The sequence below is a fragment of the Bolinopsis microptera genome, chromosome 2, assembly GCF_026151205.1.
Source record: "Bolinopsis microptera isolate Bmic1 chromosome 2, MBARI_Bmic_1.0, whole genome shotgun sequence".
Classification (NCBI taxonomy): domain Eukaryota; kingdom Metazoa; phylum Ctenophora; class Tentaculata; order Lobata; family Bolinopsidae; genus Bolinopsis; species Bolinopsis microptera.
Genome location: NC_087073.1, coordinates 4,043,767 through 4,071,766, shown reverse-complemented (window position 1 = coordinate 4,071,766; position 28,000 = coordinate 4,043,767). Strand labels below are relative to the sequence as shown.

At 39.4% G+C, this 28,000-nt stretch overlaps 2 protein-coding genes across 10 annotated transcripts in view; one reads left to right on the top strand and one right to left on the bottom strand.

Moving 5' to 3' along the window:
* LOC134811711 (phosphatidylinositol 4-phosphate 5-kinase type-1 alpha-like) overlaps positions 1 to 28,000 on the top strand; it is a 102,103-nt gene that overhangs the window by 47,879 nt on the left and 26,224 nt on the right. The gene's annotated exons all lie outside the window — the stretch shown is intronic.
* On the bottom strand, positions 33 to 27,971 carry LOC134826556 (LHFPL tetraspan subfamily member 6 protein-like). Of its 4 annotated transcripts, XM_063838959.1 has the most exons (7): positions 27,894 to 27,971; positions 15,101 to 15,174; positions 7,196 to 7,300; positions 6,440 to 6,585; positions 5,018 to 5,168; positions 2,537 to 2,701; positions 33 to 559 (listed from the first exon to the last, which is right to left on the bottom strand). In XM_063838959.1, exons 2-7 carry the CDS (start codon positions 15,156 to 15,158, stop codon positions 465 to 467), a joined length of 720 nt encoding a protein of 239 aa, XP_063695029.1. In that variant the 5' UTR covers positions 15,159 to 15,174; positions 27,894 to 27,971; the 3' UTR covers positions 33 to 464. The 4 variants fall into 4 exon arrangements, with proteins under 4 accessions (XP_063695029.1, XP_063695026.1, XP_063695027.1 ...); XM_063838956.1 differs by lacking the exons at positions 15,101 to 15,174; positions 27,894 to 27,971 and adding an exon at positions 18,049 to 18,557; XM_063838957.1 differs by lacking the exons at positions 15,101 to 15,174; positions 27,894 to 27,971 and adding an exon at positions 16,640 to 16,842.

The following is a 28,000-nucleotide window of genomic DNA, read 5'->3' as shown; positions in this document are numbered from 1 at the left end:
ATATCTATTCTCAAGAGAATTGAAAGAGGAAATTGATGAAAAAATTGAACAGGTAAATACATTCAAATTTCAATAAAATGAAAATAACAGCCTACGTAATGCAATTGTAAATAAATATAAGCAGAGAAAATACGGTCTCTCAAAGTTTCAAGAGAGTAAAATAATAGTTAACAAAAGCAAATCACATTTAATTAAAGAACAGTTTCATTAATCATTGATAAGTAATCGTTTCTTGTTTTAAAAATTAAAAACAATTCCAACAAGCCTACAATCAGATACAGTCGCATAACAGCGTGAACTGTGAGGTCGCTGATCAACGTACAGAGCGTTAACATAAATTAGATGTCCGTATTAGAACTTCATAGATAGTCCTTGGTTGTAAAATGTAGAGATAAAACATCTTACTCGAAGATCTCAAAAACTTGGGTTAAAACTCTATGTTTGCTATTTTCTAGTGCTGGGGTTCATATTTCCCGTTTGTAGCTGTAGGTGTCCAGACTTTCCATGCTGCCGAATTCGGTGACGTCGAACGTCTTAACATCAAGTGATGTACTGAACCCTGAAAATGTAACATAAGTTTAGAGATTTAGGTTATTGTAATATTTCATGCATGCATACACGTGTCTTGATAGTCATTCAATATCCAGATACACATAAACTTCTCTAAAATTATACCTATATTGAGGAGGTCTGGACATGCCGGACCTGGACCAAGTTTCTAACTTAATCAAATCATAGATCCATGAGATTTAACGTACTTTGGTTACAATGACCACGATGAAGTAATATAATCATTGTCATTGGTACACTATGAAACAATCTTTAAAGTTCAGAGCGGCAGATCGAATTTCGGTCGGGCCTAAAGCGATCAAGGGTACAGTCTACAGCGTGAAAACTACACGTGTCTTGATAGTCATTCAATATCCAGATACACATAAACTTCTCTAAAATTAGACCTATATTGAGGAGGTCTGGACACTGAGATCTTATCAGTACAGATTCTTGGAGTAATTAACTTGGAAGAGGGTGGTAACTGGTAAGGGTGTCATTGTAATTCGATAGCCAAGTCACATTTCAGTGCTAGAGCCACGTGTTCTCCAATAATTGAACGATAATTACATTCCACTCACCGAGTTCCACACACCGCATGAACTCTCGTTATCAGTTAATTTAGTGCTGATGGTATTCCCTAATTCCCAGTCAGGTGTACGTGAACACATGCCTATTTCCGTACAAATTTGCAGTTTTCTCTCGAATAAAATAACCGATCTGTATCGCAATTTATCAGCCTCAGTATTAACATAAGGTAAAGGACTGATAAGTAATTGAATAAAGCTGATAAGTTAAGAAGTACGGGGTTTATAGTCCATCAATCCTTAATTAAATCCACGAGGATCAGTTGCAGAGCAAGATTTAGAGTACTCAATCAGGAAAGCTTAGAGTATTCAGTATTGTAATACGGACTTTATTATATCAGCTTAAAACTTTCAAAAGTAAGAGGAAATCTCCAATATTCCTTAATGTATGATTACATTATTACACTAAACATTATCCGTGATCCTTGAGTGCTAATATGCGAGAGCAAGCTTACAGCATCTCCAATCTGCACTGTGCATTGTTCCCCACATCAAGTTTAAGAGTTCACGCACTCTTCCTGTCTCTGAATAGCACTCTTTACACACTTTCGGTGCCTACTTTGTGTTCAGAAAATTAGCCTTACAGCTTACGTCTTCTACGTGTAGCTTGAAGATATCATGTGACTCAAGTTTACAGAGGCCTCACTGTAAATACAGGTCTGAATTTGAGGGCCATTGTTATCAGCCACAGTTCTTCAGCCGTACAATACAATTCAGAGCCAGTAGGGCTGGGTCAAATCATAATCTAACATTTAAATCTGAATTGCTTCAGCATCAAGAGTTGTCTTTGTTCTAAGAATAGCACTGAGATCTGAATGACTACTCACTTTAAATGCTACCCGGATGTACGAGTATGAAGTCTACAGTACGACAATTTCTTATAAATCTACATAACAACCAATAGTAATAACTGCTGTTGTTACAAGGACTAGACAGGGCAATTTGTTAGGTAGCGAAGAAATGCAGTGAAATGTACCGGAAGTCCACATTCTGTTAATATGGACCTGGATTACGCCGTTATATCGTTACAATATTATAAATATCGTTACTAACCAGACATTTCACTAATTATACTTGTAATTGCAGGATTAATACTACGAACTCTGCCTGATCGACCGTTAGTAAATTATGAATCGATCACTATAACAACAGTTACTTTATCTAAGTAACTCGTAAACGGTATGACTCAACCTAATTGTATTATGTCAGCTAGACTATATATTCAAATTGTGACTTTATTGTTACAGATTGCAAATTTCATAAAAATTTCATCAGAAATTATTTAAACCATAACATAAAACTGAATCATCCAAGAATCTAACCTACATTGTGGTCTCTAAAATAACCACAAGAATCTAATCTACATTGTGATCTATAAAATAACCGTAAATAAAGCAAACCTGCGACAAAGTATCCCAGAAGAGAGCAAGCTATGGCGAGGTAGAGAGAGTACCCAGGTACACAATCCCCCAACACAAATATCTTGCTGCTCTTACAAACGTTTGTTACCCAGTCCTGCTCCCAGAGGATCGGGAATAGGAACACCCCTATCAACACCAACACAGCTGAGGGAGAAAGAGGGGTTAGTGAGGGGTCAGTAGTTAGTGGGGAGGCGGTGATGGAAAAAGAAGAGAGTCGATATATTTGGAAAAGTAAGGATTCGTTAAGCAAAACAAGATATGTTTACCGACAAGACAGTTGATAAAAAGATTTAACATGACATGTCCAGAACAGTTTGATTGTCCAGTGAGCGGTGAACGTCTGGATTTGATAATATCACACTGTTGAACGTTGACAAACCAACTTTTAACACTAAGTCACCAAGTATGTCATGAGTACATTAAGATAACCCTTTAAACTGTAAAACCCTAGAAAACTGTCTTAATTTCTTCGGTGTGTTGGCCAGGTTTCTTATTTATACTGAATTGCACTTGTACACAAGTTGAATGCTGAATACATATACTATATACTTTCATGATAAAATAAGCTCACTCAAGTATTTAGCCGAGAGAGATTACACTGGACCTATAACCAGTACACTCGAATCCAGAGTACTGAGTCTGTCTAGAATCTAGATAATAGCCAGTAATGCCGTGCCCAGTGCTACACCAGGATCTAGCCACTCAGAGCCTTCCCCGCATGTCACATGACTCTACTCCAGAGAGATAAGTTTCCGCATACTCTTAATCAATCTATAGCTCTTCAAAAAAGTTTCACAGTCGTGAGTCGTTGAATGAATAATAGCGTGTAGTAGTCGAGGAAATATCCTACTCTCGAACGAGTAAATATATCAACATGCCAATACCATATTGATACACGCTCAGTTTAAACAACTCCATCCTACAGCATGATCATAAGCACCACCATTAATTTAAACCGTGTTATTTTGCGACATGCACACTGTAAACTGTGCACGGTCTTGTTTAAGTCCAGGTTTCTCAGTTGATCCAAAATCAGGTACAAACCCCGGCGGTAGACAGGTAATCGCTCATTACGCAGACGACCTGGACTAAGTTTCAACCTTTTAACCTTCTTCTCTTTGGTATAAATACCCAGGTAAACGGCACATTTCTCCCTCTCCCTAGTCTCCTTTAGTTGAACTGTGTAGATCAGAGAGAGAGAGAGAGAGAGAGAGAGAGAGAGAGAGAGAGAGAGAGAGAGAGAGAGAGAGAGAGAGAGAGAGAGAGAGAGAGAGAGAGAGAGAGAGAGAGAGAGAGAGAGAGAGAGAGAGAGAGAGAGAGAGAGAGAGAGAGAGAGAGAGAGAGAGAGAGAGAGAGAGAGAGAGAGAGAGAGAGAGAGAGAGAGAGAGAGAGAGAGAGAGAGAGAGAGAGAGAGAGAGAGAGAGAGAGAGAGAGAGAGAGAGAGAGAGAGAGAGAGAGAGAGAGAGAGAGAGAGAGAGAGAGAGAGAGAGAGAGAGAGAGAGAGAGAGAGAGAGAGAGAGAGAGAGAGATTGCTGCTTGAGGGAGAGCTGCCAATGTTCAATGATTGGGATATATTTGAATAACAGATGTGTGAACTCTGAGATTATGCATACTATAGGTAGGTAGGCGCTGCGGGTGTGTTATTGCAGGTATGACAGGGACCTAATGACAAGTGTTTAGCAGCGCACGGTATCTAACTGTCATAGTTGCTCTTCACAAAAGGAATCATTGCTCAGGCGAGCAGCCAAGTTCAAGCTCAGCTGACCTCCCAAATTGCGAGCGGTAAGATTTGTGAATTACTATAATTCTGCGTACAAGATGTTCTTTATAGTATTACATTATACGCACAAGACTCCAACATGGCTGAGTTTCTATAGAGCAGGCAATTTAGGAGAAGTAAACCACGCCCACATCAGCATGGATAACAGCTGACTCAAACACAAAATATCTATTAGGAAACACGTTATTGTACAGAGGCCTGATATTTGTTGGGAGCTAACTGATTGGAAAGCAAATACTACCTTGTGGTTGTGTGGCAATGTGGGCAACGTGGCAATGTGGCAACGCCCATATTCTTGTAGTTTTAGGTGATGATAGTTTTATCAGAGTGTTGAGATTTTGCAGGTGGTTATGATTGGGAAATGCGGGAACTATTTACAGAGGTATTTAACAGATGATGGAGGAGAAAATATGAATAGTTGAACAACACATTCTATATAATACACCAATACACCTTAAAAATGTCTCTGGTAACTTATGATGACTGAATACTGAACAGCTAATCGTACTAGAGAGTTAAGACATGACGTATAGAATCATTGCATAATATATAGCACTATAATTATAATTTAAATATAATTTTGAGGTTATACTATACTATACAGCTATACTACTAAGTATGGTTAGATTTACAGCATGGAAGTACCATTGCATGGTACTGGTACGTGAATTTATACTCACATGATGTGGCTTGCCAGATACCAGCAAGGGTATGGAAGGAGCGTCCACAAGCGGTCAGCTGATCACAGAAACAGTAGACCAGAGTGAGGATGGTCAGGAAAAACAGGGACAATATCCCTACTCCTAGTGTAGCGGTCACTATCAACAACATCTGAGGGATATAGCGGTCACTATCAACAATATCTGAGGGATATAGCGGTCACTATCAACAACATCTGAGGGATATAGCGGTCACTATCAACAACATCTGAGGGATATAGCGGTCACTATCAACAATATCTGAGGGATATAGCGGTCACTATCAACAACATATCATCTGAGGGATATAGCGGTCACTATCAACAATATCTGAGAGTCTGAGGGATATAGCGGTCACTATCAACAATATCTGAGGGATATAGCGGTCACTATCAACAACATCTGAGGGATATAGCGGTCACTATCAACAACATCTGAGGGATATAGCGGTCACTATCAACAACATCTGAGGGATATAGCGGTCACTATCAACAATATCTGAGAGTCTGAGGGATATAGCGGTCACTATCAACAACATCTGAGGGATATAGCGGTCACTATCAACAACATCTGAGGGATATAGCGGTCACTATCAACAACATCTGAGGGATATAGCGGTCACTATCAACAATATCTGAGGGATATAGCGGTCACTATCAACAATATCTGAGGGATATGGCGGTCACTATCAACAATATCTGAGGGATATAGCGGTCACTATCAACAATATCTGAGGGATATAGCGGTCACTATCAACAACATCTGAGGGATATAGCGGTCACTATCAACAATATCTGAGGGATATGGCGGTCACTTATTATAGTGGTCACTATCTAAAACATACTTTATAATGGAAGCGCGATTTGATAATTCATGCAAAACGTTATCTATTTTAAACATCTGAGGAATCTAATAGCTGTCCCCAGTCCCTGTTAATGCATAATATGACGTAATTAGTCGTAATGTAATGAATAATGATCATTACTGAATCAGTCAAGTATTTCAATTCCAGACAAATAGTTCGGACCGTGATTGGTGGCGAAATCTAAGATTTTGGTCGTTGTAAGAATTCGAACAGGTATTTAAAATATTTTATCACATGCTGCCTGTTGCTGAGCATGTGTTTGAATTTCAGTGAGTGTGATTGGTCTGTGTTTCGAAGCCATTGTTTCAATTGCAAGGTTTCAATAGTCGGTAGAAAGCCTTTAACAACTTTAGTAAAAAGTGTTAAAAAGTATTAAGGTAATGGCACAAATACCCCGACATGTGATAAATACAAGGAATGAAAACTATTTACATACCAAAAACCAGCCTGATGGCGACTAACATTTAACACTTGAAAAAATAATTAAACTTAATACTTAAAATATTAAATAAATTAAAACAGGAGGACCGATGACTTACAAGCGACTGAAAGTCCGTCCTGATACCATTACAACGGAATAAGGATTGAGTGAGCTCAGTCCCATTTACTGTTTTATTAACATCTTTAACTGAGCAGTCTTGGAAGAAGCCGATATGTGTAGTTTCTCCGTCTGAGTCGGGAGGTCCTGTAAAGAGATAATCTTAAATATACAGTTATACATTTCAAGGAATTTACCTATGCTATTAGTACCTAATATAATACCTATAGGCCTTGCGAAGAGATGATCTTAAATATACAGTGGAATTTACCTAGTATAGTGCCTAAGGCAGCTAGCAGAGATCTTAAAGTAAATTGTTAAGCTAGACAACAGAGGAAACTAGGTGAACAATTAACTTAGCCGGAATGTAAAACATGTTTCTTTTTACACGTGTGACAATGTTCACTGTGAGTATTATATAATAAAAATAGTGTACCCCTTCCCAAAGTGTGTAAACTCGGTAAAGAGCACTGAGAATAGACACAAAAACAGTGTGTGCTCCCTACACACTGTACAGTATGAACTATGAAGAGGGGGTAGTGTGTAAACTGTAGAGTGTATAGTGTAGAGGGGCCGGGGGGGTGTTGTGTAAACTGTAGAGTGTATAGTGTAGAGGGGCCGGGGGGGTGTTGTGTAAACTGTAGAGTGTATAGTGTAGAGGGGCGGGGTGGGGGGGGGGTGTTGTGTAAACTGTAGAGTGTATAGTGTAGAGGGGTGGGGCAGGTCGTGAAGTGCAAAGTGTGCAGTATTAACTGACCTACAAGCCACCAATTAGTACACGCACTGATTAACAGGCCTATAGTAAGTAGCCACGTGAGTAGGAACCAAACTACACTCTTCCACGTCTTGTAAGGCAACATTGCTGAAATAACAAGCGGTTAGTTGTTGTTAGTAACAACTTTCTAGCAGGGCGTGGTTAGGTGCTGTTAGTAAGACTACAAGTAACGCCTGAGTGAGCTCAACTTGTGAGAATCAACAGGTTTCCTGTTAATTTGTTAAACTTAACTTGATAACTTCGCACTTTTATTAAATTAATCACACCTTATTATGCTAATATTCACGATGACTTGTTACATACAATTTTGTCACCAACTACTTATTATTGGTTACAGAATATTACACAACACCGAAAATAGTAATTTACAAAAAAAAAGAAGAAAAGGAATTTGTCAACTTCAAATAATTATAGGTGAGTATACTGAGTAATTGTAACTGCTTTGCATATCTTGTTTACTGCCAGATTATTGCACTAGGACAGCAACTAATTTAATGGGATTAGCTCTAATTTCAGGGCAATTAAGAACAACCGCACACCCCGTTTTATGTTAACTTACACCATCTGTAATTCACGTCGCTCTTGCAATCGTAATAAAAGTAAAGACAGCTGAGAGGAATCTCGTAGGGACACTTCATATTCTCACTTTCACTTTCGCTTTCGCTTTCGCTTTCTCTTTCCCTCACACTGTCTCACACATCGATTTTCGTTTCTCGCACATTTAAGCACAGTCTCACATTATATTTTTGCACGCTAAATGAGCTACATTGCAGAATTAGACGTATAATTAAACGCACAGTAACGTTACTGTTAATTACAAGGACTGGCTAAAAGAGGAAAACAGGTTTCCTCGCACTACATTCTGCTTACACTGTACTGAGTTAGAGTGGTGATTATTACAGTGTACCCACACATTCCTATACGTGCTGTAAGTACAAGATCAACCAGTGGCCTTGCCTTGATGATTTATTATAGAATAAAATTATTAAATTACAAGCTTACAAGCGTGATACTCAACAGTGAAAATCGTAGGCTATCGATTGATGTCTCAGCAAGGCTCATGACCAATAACTTTAATAGTTAATGGCTGACGGACAACTAGGAACCTTTCAATTTTACCTAGTTAACTAATTAACATGCAAGCTTGGGAAATCCAATCAGCTCCGACAACTAGGAACCAATCATGACATGTCCCCGACAACTAGGAACCTCTGGAGATACTTTAAACTTTCAGGTGTCCACCGATTTCACAGCTGTGCTGTATATATTTCTGCACTCATTAATTAAGACAAAGATTTTTTTCAAGATAATGATAGTTCAAACCAAACATAATAATTACATACAGAATACATTACTCAATATCAATCTCATGGCCAAAGTATTTGGCAATCTCAAACAGATAGTCAACCTTGCTAGAGCAATCCGAGTATTTGGAACAGATCTGGAACAACTGGTCATTGGAAGTTTTCCTTCTAATCCTTTTCTTAGAAGGGGTTTTTCCAACACCCAGTCGATCGATATGGTAATCAGTGATCACCTGCTGCTCCCGAATAGCACGGAAGTACTCTTGCACGGTCGGCTTGGGTCGATTCACCCTGGATTTAAATCCACGATGAAAACCCTCGACCATGTTAGAGGTCCGGGGAAACTCCGGATCCTCCAACGTCTTGGAATAGTGATTCCAAAACGTCAAAGGAAACTTGGGAGGAACCCTTTCCTCACTGTCGACAGTTACTGACCCAAGGTAGGTTTTCTCGAAATAATTTACCACAACCATTAACTGAGGATAGTTAGCTTGGATGTAGTATGTTATTTGGTAGAACACCTCCTCAACATCAGCAACTGGGACAAAGGCGAGAAACACAACCAGCCTTGCGGCTCTAGCAAACATCTTATCAGAATAATATAAAACTTTAAACTTCTTCGAAATGTTCTTCTGAACAGCTTGACAGAGATGGAAGTAGCAATTGCTGATATCCCACCCTGGCAAACTGTTCTGAAGCGCATTCATCACCGCTTTCTCAAAGTCAATCATTATTGTACCAGTTTCAAGCATGAATCGTATAGCTCTGGGTGAATATATTCGGGGCGACGTAAAACGTGCCGTCTGCAATCCAGTTGTTGTACTCTGCCAGCGTAGCAAGGTTCCGGGCTGTAGAGAAGGCAACGACTCGTACGTTCCGATCTGTCTTTCCGTCGAAGAGAACAAAGGGCTCGTCCCGTCTCGTGGAGGTGCAGGTAGATGGGAGGAGGAATTCTTCTGAGGTCTTCGCTTCAGAGTGCTGTGCAGATCCGGACGCCTTGGCTCTACTGCGTTGTACCACCCGAGCGAGGGATTCCATGTTCGGTAGCGTCTGATTAGCTTCTGAGGTTGAATCTGCTAGGACTTCAGAGAGGAGGTTCTGGGTCACCGACAAGGGCTGTTCAGCAGCTTTCCGCTTCAGTGAGGAGAGGACTTCACGCTTCTGTGGTGCAGCGTTGTCAGCAGGGTGGTTGTGGAGTTTGGAGCCAAGGGATAAAGCGTTATCTGACAGGTTGAGGTAGGCATGATTGGGACACTTGGTAGGAGGGTTGTGCTTCCGGCATCGCCAAGCAGAGTGGATGGCTGTATCTTTAGCCTTCTTTCTGGAGTAGATGTAACCGTCCGTGTCCACCAGCTGTTGAGATCCTCTCTGTCCTTCGATGAATTTGGAGAAAGCAGGCATGTTGAATTGAAACCGATACTCTTCATGTTCACGTTTCAGTATATATACCAGAAGTGCGGTTGTATATTAACAGCTGATCAACTCCCGCACTTGTGATTTTATGTCTCGTATCACTCCCATTGCATGCTCGGCTCACATCCTTGGATACGAGAACCAGCCCCTTTCGGACCCGGCTCACATCCTTCGGACCCGGCTCACGTCCGTAATGTGAACACATACCGAGAGCTCAAACACTTCTTAATATACTTCATAATACACAGCTACTTACTAAACTGACATGTGAACCCTACCCAGGTTCTTGGTTGCCCGGCTGTTAGGATGGTTATAATATGGATCACATCACAAATGATACGTCACTGATTGGGCCATGTGATGTGATACCTGTGGGAGGCCGAAATGAGAGGTTCCTAGTTGTCGGTCACCGACTTTAATATGTAATAATGATCAATTATTTTACTCATTAACGAACTACTCAGCCTCACAGTTAATTACCCCTACTAAGGAGGCCACTTACTTGCGTGATTTCCTGGTTTTCACTAATAAACACTTTCAGTTTTCTACTAAAATCATATTTACGATCATCAAAATGGACTAACAGCAAATAAATTGGACGACACGAAACTGGATGTAAGTGATCTGATTACCGGTTTTTAATTACAGTACGGTTAATGATTAGCAGCACAACCAATGACGTTGTTGCAAAGCTTACATTCCAGAACTCAGCTCAAATTCCAGACTTAAACTCAGGTAAGATAGATGTGCAACTAATGATAATAACTACCAGTAAACAAACTCCTCAAGGATTGCCGCTCCAATTTCTAAGTAGACTGTATCTTGGGGTAAGAGTTGACCAGGCTGTGCCATAACAATGAAAACTTAACTAAACCTGAACACTCTTGAAAATGAACTGAATTGAGACAACATGAAGACAGATTCTTTACTTCAGGAGAAAACCAGTCCAGGAACAAGCAACCTAAAAAGACGAGACTAGGAACTACCTAGTAAAGATACCCTAGACCGCTAACTTTAGTGAAGAGTTGATAATTTGTGCCATTAACCTGAGAATTTACCCAATCAAATTTGAGCAGGTAGCTACAATTGGCAGGTATAAGTCTGGTCTAAAGTAGAGAAGTAGAGAGAAGCCAGGCTTGTTCAGCTTTACTACAAATTAGTAAATGTTCAACTGTCATCAAAATACGTAAAACCTTTTATTTGCACTGTTGCAGTCATAACATGCCCGTCCTGAATGAATATGCAGAAAATAAACTCCTGCCAACCCTCAAAGGAGGGCGTGGTAATTACATAAATTGGGTACAATCTAGCTGGATTATAAGTCTATTTAGTGTTTACTGTCTACCTGTATTTACTTCAGTATTCTATATCTGTCAGCGTCGTAGTTTTGTTTCTGATGGCAAAAATGTGGCACTTTGAAACTATTTAACGCTTTTAAGCGGATACAGTCACGATTTACCGAGCATACCAAATAACAGGACTGTTCGTTATTCGCAGTAATTGTCACGTGTCATGTCGTGATTGTTTCACAACATCTGTTAGGAAAACTGTTCCTAGCAACGACTTGGCGACAGAGAGTTATCCGATCGTAGTTACAGACAGTAACTACAAATAGTAATTACGATTACTATTCAGAGTGTTAAAGATAGGCTTGCTAATCAGACTTCTCACCACACCGTTTAAGAAATTTAGTGCCAACCTCTTTTTTTGCGTTTTTGACTCAAAACGAAGACAACTTACAAGGCAATACCTAGCAACGACAACTTATAATGATATACAGTAATTACATAATTTCACACCCAATTCAATTGCAATGACTTTACACTTTTACACACGACTCGATATTGTGAACCATATAGACTTTCCGGGTCAATTCAATTATGTTAGCTTGTTGTATCTTGTATCTTTGTTGTACGTGGCTATTTTCGTTTGATACTTCTAATCTGCAATTATTCGATTGAAATCTTGATATCTCTTAAAAATGTGTAAGACAACTTACACGCCCAAAAAATCTACACGCCCAAAAAAGCAACGACCAACAGAAACAACATCTCCGATAAACAAAACCCTCAAATAAGCAAAATCTCTCAATCAACCACCCTCTCTCTCTACACTGACACAGATTACAAGGAGCACAGAAGACAGACTACACCGACGACACACGAGCATGTCGATTAGAATATGGAGCGCGCATAATAGCAGTTGTTGACGTGTAGGAGCTTAGAACGCGTCTTTAATCTACACGACCAGCCTCAGTCCTTCATATCACAAGATGGGATATATACTTTATATAATCGGCTTAACGATATAGTTTAAATTCTGTTGCATTGTTAACAAAACTAGTTACGAAGAAGCTGAAGAATGCTAATTATGCGGAACTGCAGGCTGAATACCAAGGAATATGGACGGGAAATTTTCAGAAAGTCACGGAATCTAATAATGGCCAGAATTTATCTGGGTTCATCAACTCTCAAGAAAAACGCACGAACGAGTACGAAATGGATATCCAGCGGATAATATCGTACTGAACGTTAGAAAGAACCGAGACGGGAAGTAAGCTAGTAGTGTGAGCGAGTAGAAAAGAATGCGCCGAGCAAACCCAATTCCAGGCAAATTCAGTACACTGAACTACACAAAACACTGCAAAAAACATTTACAGTTGTCTCAGAAGTGTGTAGGTTGCCGACTGAGCTCTCGTTCACAAATAGAAAGCTGGAAAGTGTCAAACATTTATTTATACGTGTCCGTATATAACAATGTGTCACGTGGCCAGAAACTACTTATGTCACACGTTGTACAAGTTAACTAGCGACATTAAAACACCACGCTAATTTAAGACAAGGCTAATTTTGAGGTATATGAAATAATTCCACCGTAAATATATGTGAAGTAGACAGTATTACGGTTGTGTGCGTGTATCCTGCCAGCAATCAGCAGCTGCCGGTCAAACTGATAATATCAAATAAGTTAATCTCATATGTAAGGAATGTTAGAATTGGTGGTGTTGTGACGTTTTTGTTGTCTAGACGCTGTGGTAGGTGGTTGAGTAGGCGCTAACGGAGGTGGCTGAGGTGTCAACCCCTCTACTCCTCTACAAGTAGCGCTAACGGAGGTGGCTGAGGTGTCAACCCCTCTACTATTCTACAAGTAGCGCTAACGGGGGTGGCGCTACCCCTCTACAACCCCTCTACAAATAATGGCTGCTCAGTAAATCTGACCTTTTAACATTTCCTAAAAACACATACATCCAATAACTAACATATGTTAAGCCTTCAAATGTCACATACCTACCGCTTTAAACAACCTATAAACGACATACTTGACAAAATATTATAAACGTTTTATATAAGGCTTGATGTTTTTTAGCGTCTCGGCATGCTCCAGCTTACTCGCAAGTCGCGACTTACCTGTAATACCAGCCAAAATTGACACCTGTGTCCTATATCTATCGCTTTGGGTAACTGTACATTTTTGCTCAATTAGTGGGTCATTTCCAAATCATACATCAAAGTCCCTCGCTACTTTGCAAAAACAGCTGAATCAAGCTTGGGCGTCGTGAAGTTGTTGAAATGTCCGTTTTTAGCTTGCTGTACACTTTATATTATATATTATATATGTGATATTAATTATGCCATGTATATTTACTGGTTTGTCAACAGGACCACTATTAAAGACCAGAATAAACAGCGCGGGAATCGTTGTTTGACAACACGTGTGTATTGGTGGCGCGGCGCTAAGGACAAGGTTTCGAGCCGTTTTAAACTTAGTCGATGCTGGTGATGTGTTAAAAAACTTATTAACAGCTCACACGCGGTAGGTTGTAAGTTTAATTACTACCATTTAATATATCACATACAGTAACTAATGTAATGGGAGTCTCTAGTGTTTATATTTCTTGTAACTTTAAATCTAGAGAGAGACAAATAAAAATATCAACAGATGAGTAGACACTAAGTAAATAGAAACTAAACTTTAATCAGTTTATTGACATTAATAATGGTTTGTGTGACGCAGTTTGTTGAGTTTATACATGATTATTTCACCACGTTTAATATTACAATAACATTGCAATAAAGGCAAACTTTAAAAAGGTAGTTAGGATGTTGCGGCTTATTCTTTTATTTCAAACTTACTGGGCAGTGGTCGGGAAGCACAGAACTGCATAGTAGTAACTCTTAAGGTTTTCAAGTTTAAAAACAAACTGTTGCAACTTCAGAGCTCAAGTGAGAGTTTTCTTAATTGAATACTTCATTGTACAAAGACTACTAAATTTGACGAATACCAAAATAATTTAATAATCGCTGCGCCACAAAACCTCAAACTGAAGTATAGAACATGCGAATTGCTATTACAATAGTACCTGTCTGTGTTCCTTTGTTTAGCGATGCTTTGTTATCATTAAAATAGACAATTAACGGAAACAATGCCAATACAGACAGCCACATTGAGGGGTACATCAACCATTATAATTTCCAATTTCTATTATCCTTCCAACATTACTGCATGCCTTGCAGGTTCCTACAGACTGTAGTACTATAATTCAGGAGGATAAGATAATTTTAAACGATGTAAAATGAGAAGCAGAAAGCACTCTAATTCCGACATGTGTTTGAAAGTTAATGACAGGTATCTTTTTGAATTAATTGGGAGTTTGTTTAGAGTTAGAAAATTAAAATGGCCCACAAGCTTTCGGCATCTGTATTCCCACTCCAATTATTGAATAATTTTACGGCGTTTGAATTGAGGTGATTTTTAAATTAGCATGGTTTAACACCTAATTTTGAGGCAAATCAGCTTGAATTTTAAAATGTCAGTTTATTCTATGAAGGACAACAAGTAATTTGATATGATTAAATTGCTAAGCCACTCGAAGAAAACCCAAAATTTTACATAATATGTCAGATAAAATGTATAATGTATATTCGTACCAAAATTCTTTCACGGGAAGGTGGCTATGGTAATTCAACGTATCGTATATTTAATAATCGTACAGAAATTATCATTTTGAATATTGGCCAGTATCAAAAACAGAGAATGACACGGTATAAAAGATGCTTTTCAATTTGTATCTTAAAGAGGATAATTATTAATGAAAAGTGCTGCGATATCAAATCTTCGTGCATCAACATTAGAAGATCTAGAATGAAAGATGAAAGTGAATAAAACTTACTCTGATGGCACACGAACTGTGCTATCTGTTCGATGCAGTCGTCAGATGAGCAAGGCATGGCGACTTTAAATGAGCTGAGAATTTACTCCTATCAAAAAAACAGTAACATGACCAAGTTCCTACATTTCCTGTACATATCATTAAGCGGAAACAATCGTGGAAACTTACGGCAGTGCAAAAATACACACTTTTCAAAATTGGGCGGATCGAAAAGAAAAGAAGTTCGACAAATTACGCGGCGTATGTAATCAGGTAATTGGTCACATTAAGCATTAGATATTATGCAGGATAGCTATCAACCAGAGACAAGTCAGTGCAAGGCATAGAACAAACTGCAGCGAGATATGACATGTGTTGCTATGAAATACAGAATATTACAGCGCCGCGCTGTATACTGTACTATACTATGTATAAGATATTAATATATTATATATTATGATAACAGCTACAGTCTATTTTTGTCGGTAAACCAAAATGAAATCTAAAACCGAGTACACTGTTATTATTATCTAATCTGGGGAGACAAATCACATCAAAATTAAAAATCACGCTCAGAACTGAAGAAACAGAAGGAAAGATTGAAAGCGTACATTGAGAGTGAGCATTGGTAACAAGCTCACAAGAAATTTGACTACGTGAGCAGTTGCTCGATGTATCTCTCAATATAATACCCTCAGTAGTTCTCTCTCTCCCTCTCTCTCTCTCTCTCTCTCTCTAGGAGAGTCGACACCGGTGAAACCCTGTAACGTTTCTCTCCGTATCAACACCTAGCAGTTTGTGAGCTACTCTAAACCTGGGCACCCGCCAATCAGCGAGCGGTATTTCCTGGCTAGCAGCCAATTACAGCCGCCTGAAGCAGGCACGTGACCTGTTTAACAGAGGGATCTGACAGGTAGGACATGCTTCTCAAAGTAAGGTTAAAGGATTTATCGGCTCAGGAGAAAAGGAGACATAATCCTGCGTCAACAACACGATCATCACCAGTGGTGGGGTCTGGGGAGGAGATCATTGAGCTCATATTTCAGTGAACAATGGCTGAGCACAGAAGCAAATATAAACCTGCTGCCAGATCAATTTAGCAAACAATTAACCAATTCCTTTCCATACTTAGCACAATGCGTACCACAAATCTGCCTGGATCCAACCGACCTCTGATATATACAAGAACAAGGCAGAACAAATCGTGTAGTAAATTATGAAGCATAATTATTTCTCCTAAGACGCGCTGATGACTGATATAATACCGTAGGTAATGTTAGCTGGTGATCATTCCGCAGAGAAAGGCAGACGATAAATACCAAACTTGAAATACTCTCATCTATGATTATAATTATCTACCAGATATTATCCAATGAGATCCCAATTCTTGGAGGCAAGTTTGTGAGCAAGGGAATTGGAAGACGATTGAAGTACATATCTCGTTTTTAATTTCCACGGAGAAAAGGTTTTAAACACTCGAGACATTTAAATTATAAAATTACTGTGCGCAACCAACTGCTTAGTTGACCAATTTAGGCTAGCACAAAAAAGTAAACTTACGTTTAGATATGCTTTGAAGCGATTCTATCCGGGAGTATTGCGGCTCCAATTCCACCAATTCAGACATCATTCTAATACTTCTGATTAGTGAAGCACTCATCGATATAAAATTGAAAAAATAAACCAAACAAACATATAAACAAAGATCAGGGGGTAAGCAAGGCAGTTTAAATCATATCAAAACACGAGAACAAGAGCAAGGTATTCGTTCGGAGGACCAGTATAATATAAACTATCATTTTCTGATCACCGGTATTGGGTCCAATCATGTAATTCAATATTCTTATAATCAGGTTACTTGTGAATGATGTACTCTCAGAGTCCTGGGACGGGTATTAGCTTCCCATTTCAGGCGTATATTAGCCTCATTTTGATCTGTTCGTGTTTTTTTGTATATCAAATTTACTGAGATAATAGTAAGTTTAGGCGACCTTGATGTCGGATACTGACATTGAAATTTAAGAATTAGTAGCACTAATTTGATTGTTTGATCACAGGAGGATTTGCGTAAAATGCTCAAATAGTTGGTAGTATCAATCTCCAGTCAAGAGTTGCTGATTTACGTTAAATCACTGACAAGTTATTTAATAATGGTACATGTAAGGAATGAAGATTATGCTATGACGAATAATACTCGGTGCAACACAGTAAAAATGCGATAAAACACAGTTTATAACAAGTAGCATGCCTTCACAAGCAGGGGAACATCCTGAGAGCTAAAAATAGATGTGTCTATCTTCGCTAAACATGATCAATATTCGGAAACGAGAACAAAACTAATTATTTCTAGATAGAGGAATGTAGACTTTGTATAAATATTAAAACTAAAGTTTGGGACTGAAATAGGATGGAAATTAAAAGATTACATTCAGTTATGATTCTTTGTCTTGCTTTATCACATACTGACCAACGTGGGGCGTTTAGAGGGGCACCCTTCAAAGAGGGGCATGTTGGTCACTCTGACCACTGACCAGTAATGTGATAAAGTTTATCACATTACTGGTTTTATTTCAGCCTGATCGTTACGAATCAATTTAATTTCTAAGACTTCTAAAACTTTATTCTTTTTTTAAATTTAATTCAAGTTATTTACTCGACAATGTTTGCTTGAAATTGTTAGTGTTAACTGTTAATTTTATTCTATGCAGATAAGGTTTGATATTACTTTATCACAACTACAGGACAGTTGATGATGTGACTACATAATTACAGTCGGATTGCACAGTGTAGACAACATTGAAGAGCTAGAGCCAATAACATCGTGTACAAAATCAAAAACAATAAAGCTACATCCTCAAAGCAAAATAAATTGTCATAAACGAATATTTTTAGCCGCATTTTTCCCATATTTGTACGATGCCGATTGTCGTCGATGCTGCGCAGACAAAATAGATTACATAAAAACTAACCTGCACATGAGGCGCAGCAGGAAGTTGTCCTGGAGTTCTGATTTTCAGTGCCCAGATTAGTTTTGGAGGTTGTCTGAGGTGGCTCATAAGTGTTCAGGTATTTAGACAACCGTATATCTTCCTGAGCTTCGTAAATCCCATCACTTTCAGAGCTGTCATCACCTGATCCCAACTCTCTGACAGTACTGTGGTCTGATCCGCTGCTGGTTGCGGGGTCTGCAAACTTCACTTGAAGCGGTATTGGGGGAGAATCTAGTGGTTGTGAGTGGAAAGAGGTTGTAGCGAGGATGGGAAGTGTATATCTTGGAGGGACGAGACTTTTACTGCCCAGGGACTCCTTGTTAATGATATCCTTATTAAGTTGGAAGTTGTCATACCGTTCCGATTCCGAATCAGAGTCTACAACAGGGAGGGGTTCGACTGAGGACGCGTAGGACACAACACTCTCCGAATCAGAGAAGACCACGACCTTCATCAATACGATTCATAGGATCAAACAAGCTGGTGTAGCTAACTAATTTAAACAAAACTGCGATACATTAACAACAGGCAAAATGACAGGTTACAACATTAAACATCCTACTCAGGCAGGGAAAGTTATATGTGTGAACGTCTTACTGTGGCTAATGCTGGACGTGTGGTTTGCTGACCAGAAGTAACGTCTAATTGGTGCCAAAATCTAATTGATCTGCGGGTCGGCGGAAAAGTAAATATTGGCACAAAGACGGTCCTGATTTTAAAATGGGGTAATTTATTAAAAATATCCGCGAGGCTTATTAACTCACGGTTTGTAACTGTCCAACTGTTTAAAGAAGTTAAAAGTTTTATATAAGAAATGTTCGATAGCTTGTAACAGCTTCTGTTTATTCTTCCTTGTCATATTAACACATCTTGGCTTGTAGTTGTAGCCGATGAAAAAAGCCACCATAGTTTTCAATTTTCTATAGTCCATGGCCGTGACATGTTCCCATAAATTTGTCTTATAGAAAGTCAGGTGGTAACACGAAAACACACATTAACCAAAGACTTACATTTCCGTAACAAACCTACTAAATGAGGCATACCACCCCTGATTAAAGCGTCAACATTTAATTAAAACATAGGAGGTGATATTGATAAAACTGTCACAAGTCGGAATCTATACATACCTATATGTATAGGCATGCTTATGTAATACCTGCATTTAGAGATATGGAGTTTTAACGGTATCAGTGACAAATGCATCAGCTAATAGATGTCCCTTACGAAATGGGGATTTTGGACTTGTATTATATAATCGATACGACAGGCTGTCATTTTTAGAAGCTTTCAAACAAAATGTGTAAGATAATCTTAAGCAACTAACTATGTTCCATTACTTATGAAGTGGCAATGGCATAGGGTTTTGTAAGTGAAGATTGATCAGGTCATCCTCAAGATGGTTTTAAAAACAACAACAAAAAATATGGTCGTGTTTGTATTTCCCAACTTAACAGCTTTGACTGCAGCATTTTGTAGTAATAGCTTCTCGCCGATACCAAAGTATAAGTCATTACAATAACCTAGATATGCCACAACTACCTACCTATGTGACCTATGTTGAGTTTCGTCAAGACTTGACGGGGCCATCACATCTTCTGACCACCCCATAGCGAAGTAAAGTCTCGCTCGTTGCATTCCACAATTTAGGACCCTGAACTGCAAATGAGTTGTCAAACAAGGTGAGGTTTGCTGTTGAAGTGGTTCTACGTTTTGATGGAATTACTGCAAGGTTTCCAAGCCTTGGGCGTGAAACAAATAGAACGTTCAGATCATTGCTGGTCTTTCCGTAGAGGATTTTCCACATGTGGAGAATGACGAATCGCTCCCGCCTTCGTTGAAGAGACATTAGAGATAGATATGATAGACCAGGCGATCCCAGTAGTGGAGATCGCGCATTCCTGATATTCTGGCGGTGAATGCTTTCTGTACACTCTCCAGTTCTTGAACATCGCTGATTTTTGAGGGATGCCATAATTGATAATGGACAGACATCGAACCATTGATTTGTATAGCGTCAGCATGATGGAGTGAGATCGTGTGTGAAATACACTGAAAACACATGATGTTTTTTGGCGAGCTTTATCTGCAATGGCTCGTATGTGAGAGGACCAAGAGACATCACTTGACACTCTGACACCTAAATCCCTGAGCTGATGTATTGGCTCAAGTGTAGTGTCTTATGAAACTGACTATTGATAATGTTCAACCACAAATGGAAGCTCAGATAGTACATATATTGGTGGTTGAATTTGTGACACAGGTACTCAAATTTGTCTTTGTGAAGGGCCCTGGGCCATATTATTTATTTCAGACCAATCAGTGACATTTTGCTGTTAACGATGACCTTTATCTGTTTGGGACTCAGTAGGAATCCGATTTTTTCTGATATTACTTATTGAGTTAAAGTTCTACCCCCCAAAACCCATTGTGATTCGTTATTTGTTCGTTACATTTAGTACTATTGGATAGCCAGAAAGGTAAAAAGCTGCGTAAAATAGATTGGTGGAGGTTGGTATCCTCCTCTTCATACATTCGGAATTTAATTTTTAACTGTCAGTATTATCTTGTTGAAGTACAGCCATCTTTCAATATTAACACAGCGTTTTTCTAAAAAATCCGATTTATTGGTCATCCTTCTTCCAAGACTGTTTATAGAAGGCCCAATTTAAAAAAGTATAATGTTGGCCGTTTCAGAAGATAAATAGTGAATAGAGGCGCTCTAAAAACATTCTCTATTATACAGCAGATGGTGAAAAGAGCATTGATGTGGACAACCTTTGTGGAGCTCAACAAGAGATAAGAGAAAGATAGAGAGAGAGAGAGAGAGAGAGAGAGAGAGAGAGAGAGAGAGAGAGAGAGAGAGAGAGAGATAGAGAGAGAGAGAGAGAGAGGGAGAGAGAAGGAGAGAGAAGGAGAGAGAGAGAGAGAGAGAGAGAGAGAGAGAGAGAGAGAGAGAGAGAGAGAGAGGGAGAGAGAGAGAGAAAAAAACGTGAAAACAAAAAGATCACTCAAGAAAACAATAACATGAAACGCCCATCTTTATACTTTTTTTTTTTTTTTTTTTTTTTTTTTGGGAACCAGCTTTGTTTACTGGTTAATGTTTACTCAAGAATTTATACATACAATAATATACAATAATTATATACCTAAATCTGCTAATATAAAACCTAAATAACTCTAAAAATATACTCCACACGAAATTATGGACCTGGAAGTAAGATTAAATACATCAGCTTAATACACGAATCAAAACAAAATTCTAGAAGACTGACAGTCTTGTGTTGAAAGACGAATATGATTTAGAAGCTTATCAAAAAAAATTAAAATCTTAGCGAACCAGGAATCCATAAATCCAAGCAAAACTCGGTCTTAACACATTTCAAACAACAATTTTGTCCACACTACATACTTTGCCTCCTTTTATGAAGTGTCTCTTATCTGGCTCGTCGTTTGATCTCTTCTTGAGTTCTAAAACAAGCTTTTGCTGTTCGGCACGTTCCTCTGGAGACCTATCTGGACTGATAAAAACTTTACTGAAACGTTCTGAGCTACGGAGATGCCTTGCTCTAGTCAAAATCTGCTGCACGATTGTGGAGCTCGTCAAAGTCACCTTAACAGGTCTGTCAGCCACTTGTTTCTTATCCTTGGGTTTGTTCAAACCAATTCTGCTAGCTTCTATTTTTGGCTTTTCATTAAGTTCCAACAACACTTGAGCGACCTTGTCGCATAACAGCTCACCTTTCTCCTCTTTAATACCAAATAACATCAGATTCCGACTTCGGTCTCCTTCTGCCACAACATCCTTGATGACATTCTTCAAAATGTTTCTATCCGAATGCAACAAAGGACCTGCTGCTGAGGTTTTTGATGCCTGTACTGCGGCGCTGTATGTCTTCAACTCTGATTTCACAGTATCCTCGACTGATGCTACAACAACAGATTTCAAGTCATCAAGTTGCTTGTCTTTGGCAACTAGCAGCTCTTTCTGCAATACAACTACTGTCCCCTGATTGTCAATTACATCGGAATGCAATTTCTGATTATATTTCTCTAGCTGATTAATGTACAACGACTGTCTATACATAACTTTTAACGCAGCGTTAAGACTCTGAGCCATGACTTCCCTGGAGATTTCTCTTTTACCACTGAAACTCTGAACTGCACACGCGTTAACATGATCTACTTTAGCAAGCCCAAGAGTTTTCCGGATCCATTCAGCTGCATCATCTTTCACTTCATCAAGCTTATAAGCCACGTATTTCTCCGATTTATACATCACACAACCACGGCACCGGTTAAACAAGCAAGTCTTATCAACGTAATGATAAGTAACTGATAAGCGAGCACAAACGTATTGAAAAGTGTAATTACTGAACTGAAATACCAGGTGCTGAAACAACCATCTTTTTACCTTTATACCAGGCGCTGAAAAGTTTTGAACCACGTGAATCACAAAGAAAAAACATTTCAAACTTTTAATAAAAACGGAGCAACTCAACAACCAGTTTAAAAGAATAAATTTGCCATCAGATAATGTAGAATAAAAGCACAGGAGTCAAAGCATGTGTTATTGAAGTCAAAGCACGTGTTGGATCATACTGTTGTGCCCAATTCTTCAACAGCAGCTGCTTTCGATGCTCCAATGAAAATTACTACAACGCCCCACAACTCATGATTGGTTGAGTTTATATTTTCTAAACTCAAAGCTATGAAAGTGCAGTTTTCATCTGTGCTGATGCAGCTCGGTGTGGTCTGACATTGATTCTGTTTCATTAAATTGGTGATGTTTCTTCACACTCTCGTTTGTTGCTCAAACATATTTCATATTCAAGTTACAAATATGTAATTTAGATTTTTAAGAGTTGCTCGGTACAAAACAAAAGTATCAATAGTCAATACATCTTATAATAAGTATTATATGATTCGATTAAAGTTCATTCAATTTTACTTTTAAAGATACGTGAAACCATCGCTGCACATTTTAAGTAATTTTTCACTGTTTTAGCAGCTGATATGCTACGAAGACTTTGCATCACTGTAGTGGTATTGCAAACACTATGCAATCTGATAGTTATAAGTGATGACAACGGAAAGATGGGTAACACCGATGACATCCAACTTTCCGTTTTCCCATCAATGGATGATGGTCCAATTGTTTGGCAGCAGGAAGTGACCATTTTATGCTCATGGAAACCTGGAAATCGTATGTATGGCGACATGGTAGTCGGAGAAACGTCAGAATCCATTTATTCGGATCCAATCTACGGAGACATTGTGAGCCTGGAAGATCCAGAACAAAGAGTTTATTTTTGGTCTGATGACGATATTGGAGTTGCTTCCCTCGTCATTAAGAACGTCACGGCCATAGATACAAGAAGGTTTGGTTGTATGGTATCTCGTAAAGGAAATTCCAATGACATCACTCTCCATATCCTTGAACCCCCCACCGCTGGAGTAACCAACTTGAATGCTTTCCCGGAATTCAACAGCGCCCGCCTGACTTGGAATTTCGTTGAGGGAGCCACAAATTACAATGTCCAATGGCAATTTGTCGGGTCTACCAACTGGACAGAGATTACAACTTCTAATAATGATTACAGGATTGCGGACCTACCTCTCAGGTCTGACATAATAACTCGAGTCAGTGCTTCAAACCATGCTGGAATACGTGAGGGCATTGATCCTGCCGAGGTTTCCTTTAGGACAAAGGACGATATACAGGATATCATAATTTCTGTTGCCCCATCAATGTATGATGGACCAATTGTTTGGCAGCAGGCAGTGACCATCTTATGCACTATTATATACGTATACGATTATTCTTGGACACCTGGAAAGCCTTATACTGGTAATCGTTATCATGGCGACATTGAAGTCGACAATGAATCCATTTGGTCGGACCCAATCTACGGAGATATTGTGAGCCTGGAAGATCCGGAACAAAGAGTCTACTACTGGATTGATAACGATAGTGGAGTTGCTTCCCTCGTCATTAAGAATGTCACGGCTATAGATGCAAGAAAGTTTAGCTGCACTCTGTCTCTATCTCCTATATTTACTTATTCTAATGAGATAACTCTCAATATCCTTGAACCCCCAACCGCTGGAGTGACCAATTTGAATGCTTTCCCGGAATACTCTAATGTTACACTGACTTGGGATGCTGTCGAAGGAGCTACAAATTATAATGTCAAATGGCAATTAGTCGGGACTGCCAACTGGACAGAGATTGAAACTTCTAATAATTTTTCCACAATCTCGGGCCTACCTACTGTTTCTTTCTACATTACAGCTCGAGTCAGTGCTTCAAACGATGCTGGAATAAGGGAGGGGATTGCATCTGTCGAAGTTTCCTTTAGGACGAATGAAGAGATAGGTGGTATCCAAATTTCCGTTCTCCCATCCATGGATGATGGACCAATTATTTGGCAGCAGGCAGTGACCATTTTATGTTCATGGCAACCTGGAAATCGTATGTATGGCGAAATTGTAGTCGGAGAAGAGGAAGGATCCATTTGGTCGGATCCAATCTACGGAGAGATTGTGCAACTGAACGATCCAGAACAAAGAGTTTATTTATGGACTGATGACGATATTGGAGCTGCTTCCCTTGTCATTAAGAACGTCACGGCCATAGATGCAAGAACGTTTGGCTGTTCAGTATCTCGTAAAGGAAATTCTAATGCCATCACTCTTGATATCCTTGAACCCCCCAAAGCTGGAGTACCCCACTTGAATGCTTTCCCAGGATTCACCAGCGCCAACCTGACTTGGGATGCTGTGGAGGGAGCCACAAATTACAAGGTCCAATGGCAGTCAGCCGGGTCTGCCAACTGGACAGAGATTGCAACTTCTAATAATGTTTACTGTATCTTGGGCCTACCTACTGGTTCTTTCTTCGTGGCTCTGGTCAGTGCTTCAAACGATGCTGGCATTAGAGAGGGGATTTCATCTGCCGAGGTTTCCTTTAGGACAAAGGAACAGATAAGTGTTATCCAACTTGCTGTTGTCCCATCAATGGATGATGGACCAATTACTTGGCAGCAGACAGTGACCATTTTATGCTCGCTACCTGGAAATCGTTTTCATGGCAACATTTTTGTCGACGATAAATTCCTCCTGGAGGATCCAATCTACGGAGATATTGTGAGCCTGGAAGATCCAGAACAACGAGTTTACTACTGGATTGATAACGATATTGGAGCTGCTTCCCTCGTCATTAAGAACGTTACGGCCACAGATGCGAGAAAGTTTGGCTGTTTTGTACCTCGTCATGGAGCTTCTAATGAGATCACTCTCGATATCCTTGAACCCCCCACAGCTGGAGTAACCAATTTGAATGCTTTCCCAGAATTCACCAGTGCCAACCTGACTTGGGATGCGGTGGAAGGAGCCACAAATTACAAGGTCCAATGGCAGTCAGCCGGGTCTGCCAACTGGACAGAGATTGAAACTTCTAATAATTTTTCCACAATCTCGGGCCTACCTACTGTTTCTTTCTTCGTTACAGCTCGAGTCAGTGCTTCAAACGACGCTGGAATAAGGGAGGGGATTGCATCTGCCGAGGTTTTCTTTAAGACAAATGAAGAGATAGATGGTATCCAACTTTCCGTTTTCCCATCAATGGATGATGGACCAATTGTTTGGCAGCAGGAAGTGACCATTTTATGCTCATGGAAACCTGGAAATCGTATGTATGGCGACATGGTAGTCGGAGAAACGTCAGAATCCATTTATTCGGATCCAATCTACGGAGACATTGTGAGCCTGGAAGATCCAGAACAAAGAGTTTATTTTTGGTCTGATGACGATATTGGAGTTGCTTCCCTCGTCATTAAGAACGTCACGGCCATAGATACAAGAAGGTTTGGTTGTATGGTATCTCGTAAAGGAAATTCTAATGACATCACCCTCCATATCCTTGAACCCCCCACCGCTGGAGTAACCAACTTGAATGCTTTCCCGGAATTCAACAGCGCCCGCCTGACTTGGAATTTCGTTGAGGGAGCCACAAATTACAATGTCCAATGGCAATTTGTCGGGTCTACCAACTGGACAGAGATTACAATTTCTTATAATAATTACAGGATTGTGGACCTACCTGTCAGGTCTGACATAATAACTCGAGTCAGTGCTTCAAACCATGCTGGAATACGTGAGGGAATTGATCCTGCCGAGGTTTCCTTTAGGACAAAGGACGATATACAGGATATCCTAATTTCTGTTGCCCCATCAATGTATGATGGACCAATTGTTTGGCAGCAGGCAGTGACCATCTTATGCACTATTATATACGTATACGATTATTCTAGGACACCTGGAAAGCCTTATACTCGTAATCGGTATCATGGCGACATTGAAGTCGACAATGAATCCATTTGGTCGGACCCAATCTACGGAGATATTGTGAGCCTGGAAGATCCGGAACAAAGAGTCTACTACTGGATTGATAACGATAGTGGAGTTGCTTCCCTCGTCATTAAGAATGTCACGGCTATAGATGCAAGAAAGTTTAGCTGCACTCTGTCTCTATCTCCTATATTTACTTATTCTAATGAGATAACTCTCAATATCCTTGAACCCCCAACCGCTGGAGTGACCAATTTGAATGCTTTCCCGGAATACTCTAATGTTACACTGACTTGGGATGCTGTCGAAGGAGCTACAAATTATAATGTCCAATGGCAATTAGTCGGGACTGCCAACTGGACTGAGATTTCAACATCTGATAATTTTGACACGATCTCTGGCCTACCTTTTAGTTCTTTCTTTATAGCTCGAGTCAATGCTTCAAACGATGCTGGCATTAGAGAGGGGATTGTATTTGCTGAGGTTTCTTGTAGGACGAAGGAAAGAGATAGTCCCGAGTTGGCACTTGTCTTCTACATGATTCGTCAAGAGGAGGATATCGACAACAGATATGATGGACAAGAGGGCTTGGTTATTGCAGCTCTAATTACAAAAGAGACGGGTGAACTAGTAGATATTGGAACGGTGGGGGCTTCTGGAACCAGCTCCAAGGTGGCTGATCTGATCTGTGAGAGTCGTGGATACAAGAAAATGCAACAAATGAGAACAAATGCGGATTACCTATATTTCCCTGAAGAACTCTATAAGATGGGAGGTGGGATCAACACTTTGATAAAGAGAGTAACATGCCCAGATAATGCAACAGATATACCCCACTGTACATATGAAACTGAAAAGAATGGACAATACTACAATGACTTGTATCTATACTGTGAGGAGAACGGTGACCCTACAACTGATTTCTCGTCCATATACTATACCACTGAACATCCCACAGAGCCCATCACTAAAGTTACAGATGATACATCCTCTTCGCCTTTCACCAGTGAACATCCTACCGAGGAAGAGATCCCTACCGCTGATAATGGATTGGAAATAGAGTTTGGGGGACTGAAGTTGAAGACGTATTTAGAGAGACTACGTGAACAGTGGCACTTTTAATAGTGAAGCAGTGATTCAATATTGATCACGAAGTGTCATGGACACTTCAAATAAGGGAATATTCAATTATAATAATGTTTGATTAAATTTAAAAAATAATGTACTAATAGCTGTTACTTGATTTTTTTGTTGAATAACTATCGGTTTCTCTTCCTACAGTGATTCTATAAAAATGCACAAATTTGGCATTCAGAACTTATGGTAATTCCATCAGATAAAAATTGAAATTAAATTAAATTTTGATAAAATTAAATATCAAAGCATGCTGTGATGGGTTTTTATTCGCACCTACACTCAGAACAGTTAAATTGCGAATAATTCTTAAAAGGAATTATAACTTAAAGGTTACTTACTTCAAATCGAATGAGTTGTTGACAGTTTAACACAAAGCCATTATTTGCTTTGATTGTCCCAAAGAGTCATCAGTACCTGGTCAGACAGTTTAGGGTAAAATTCAACT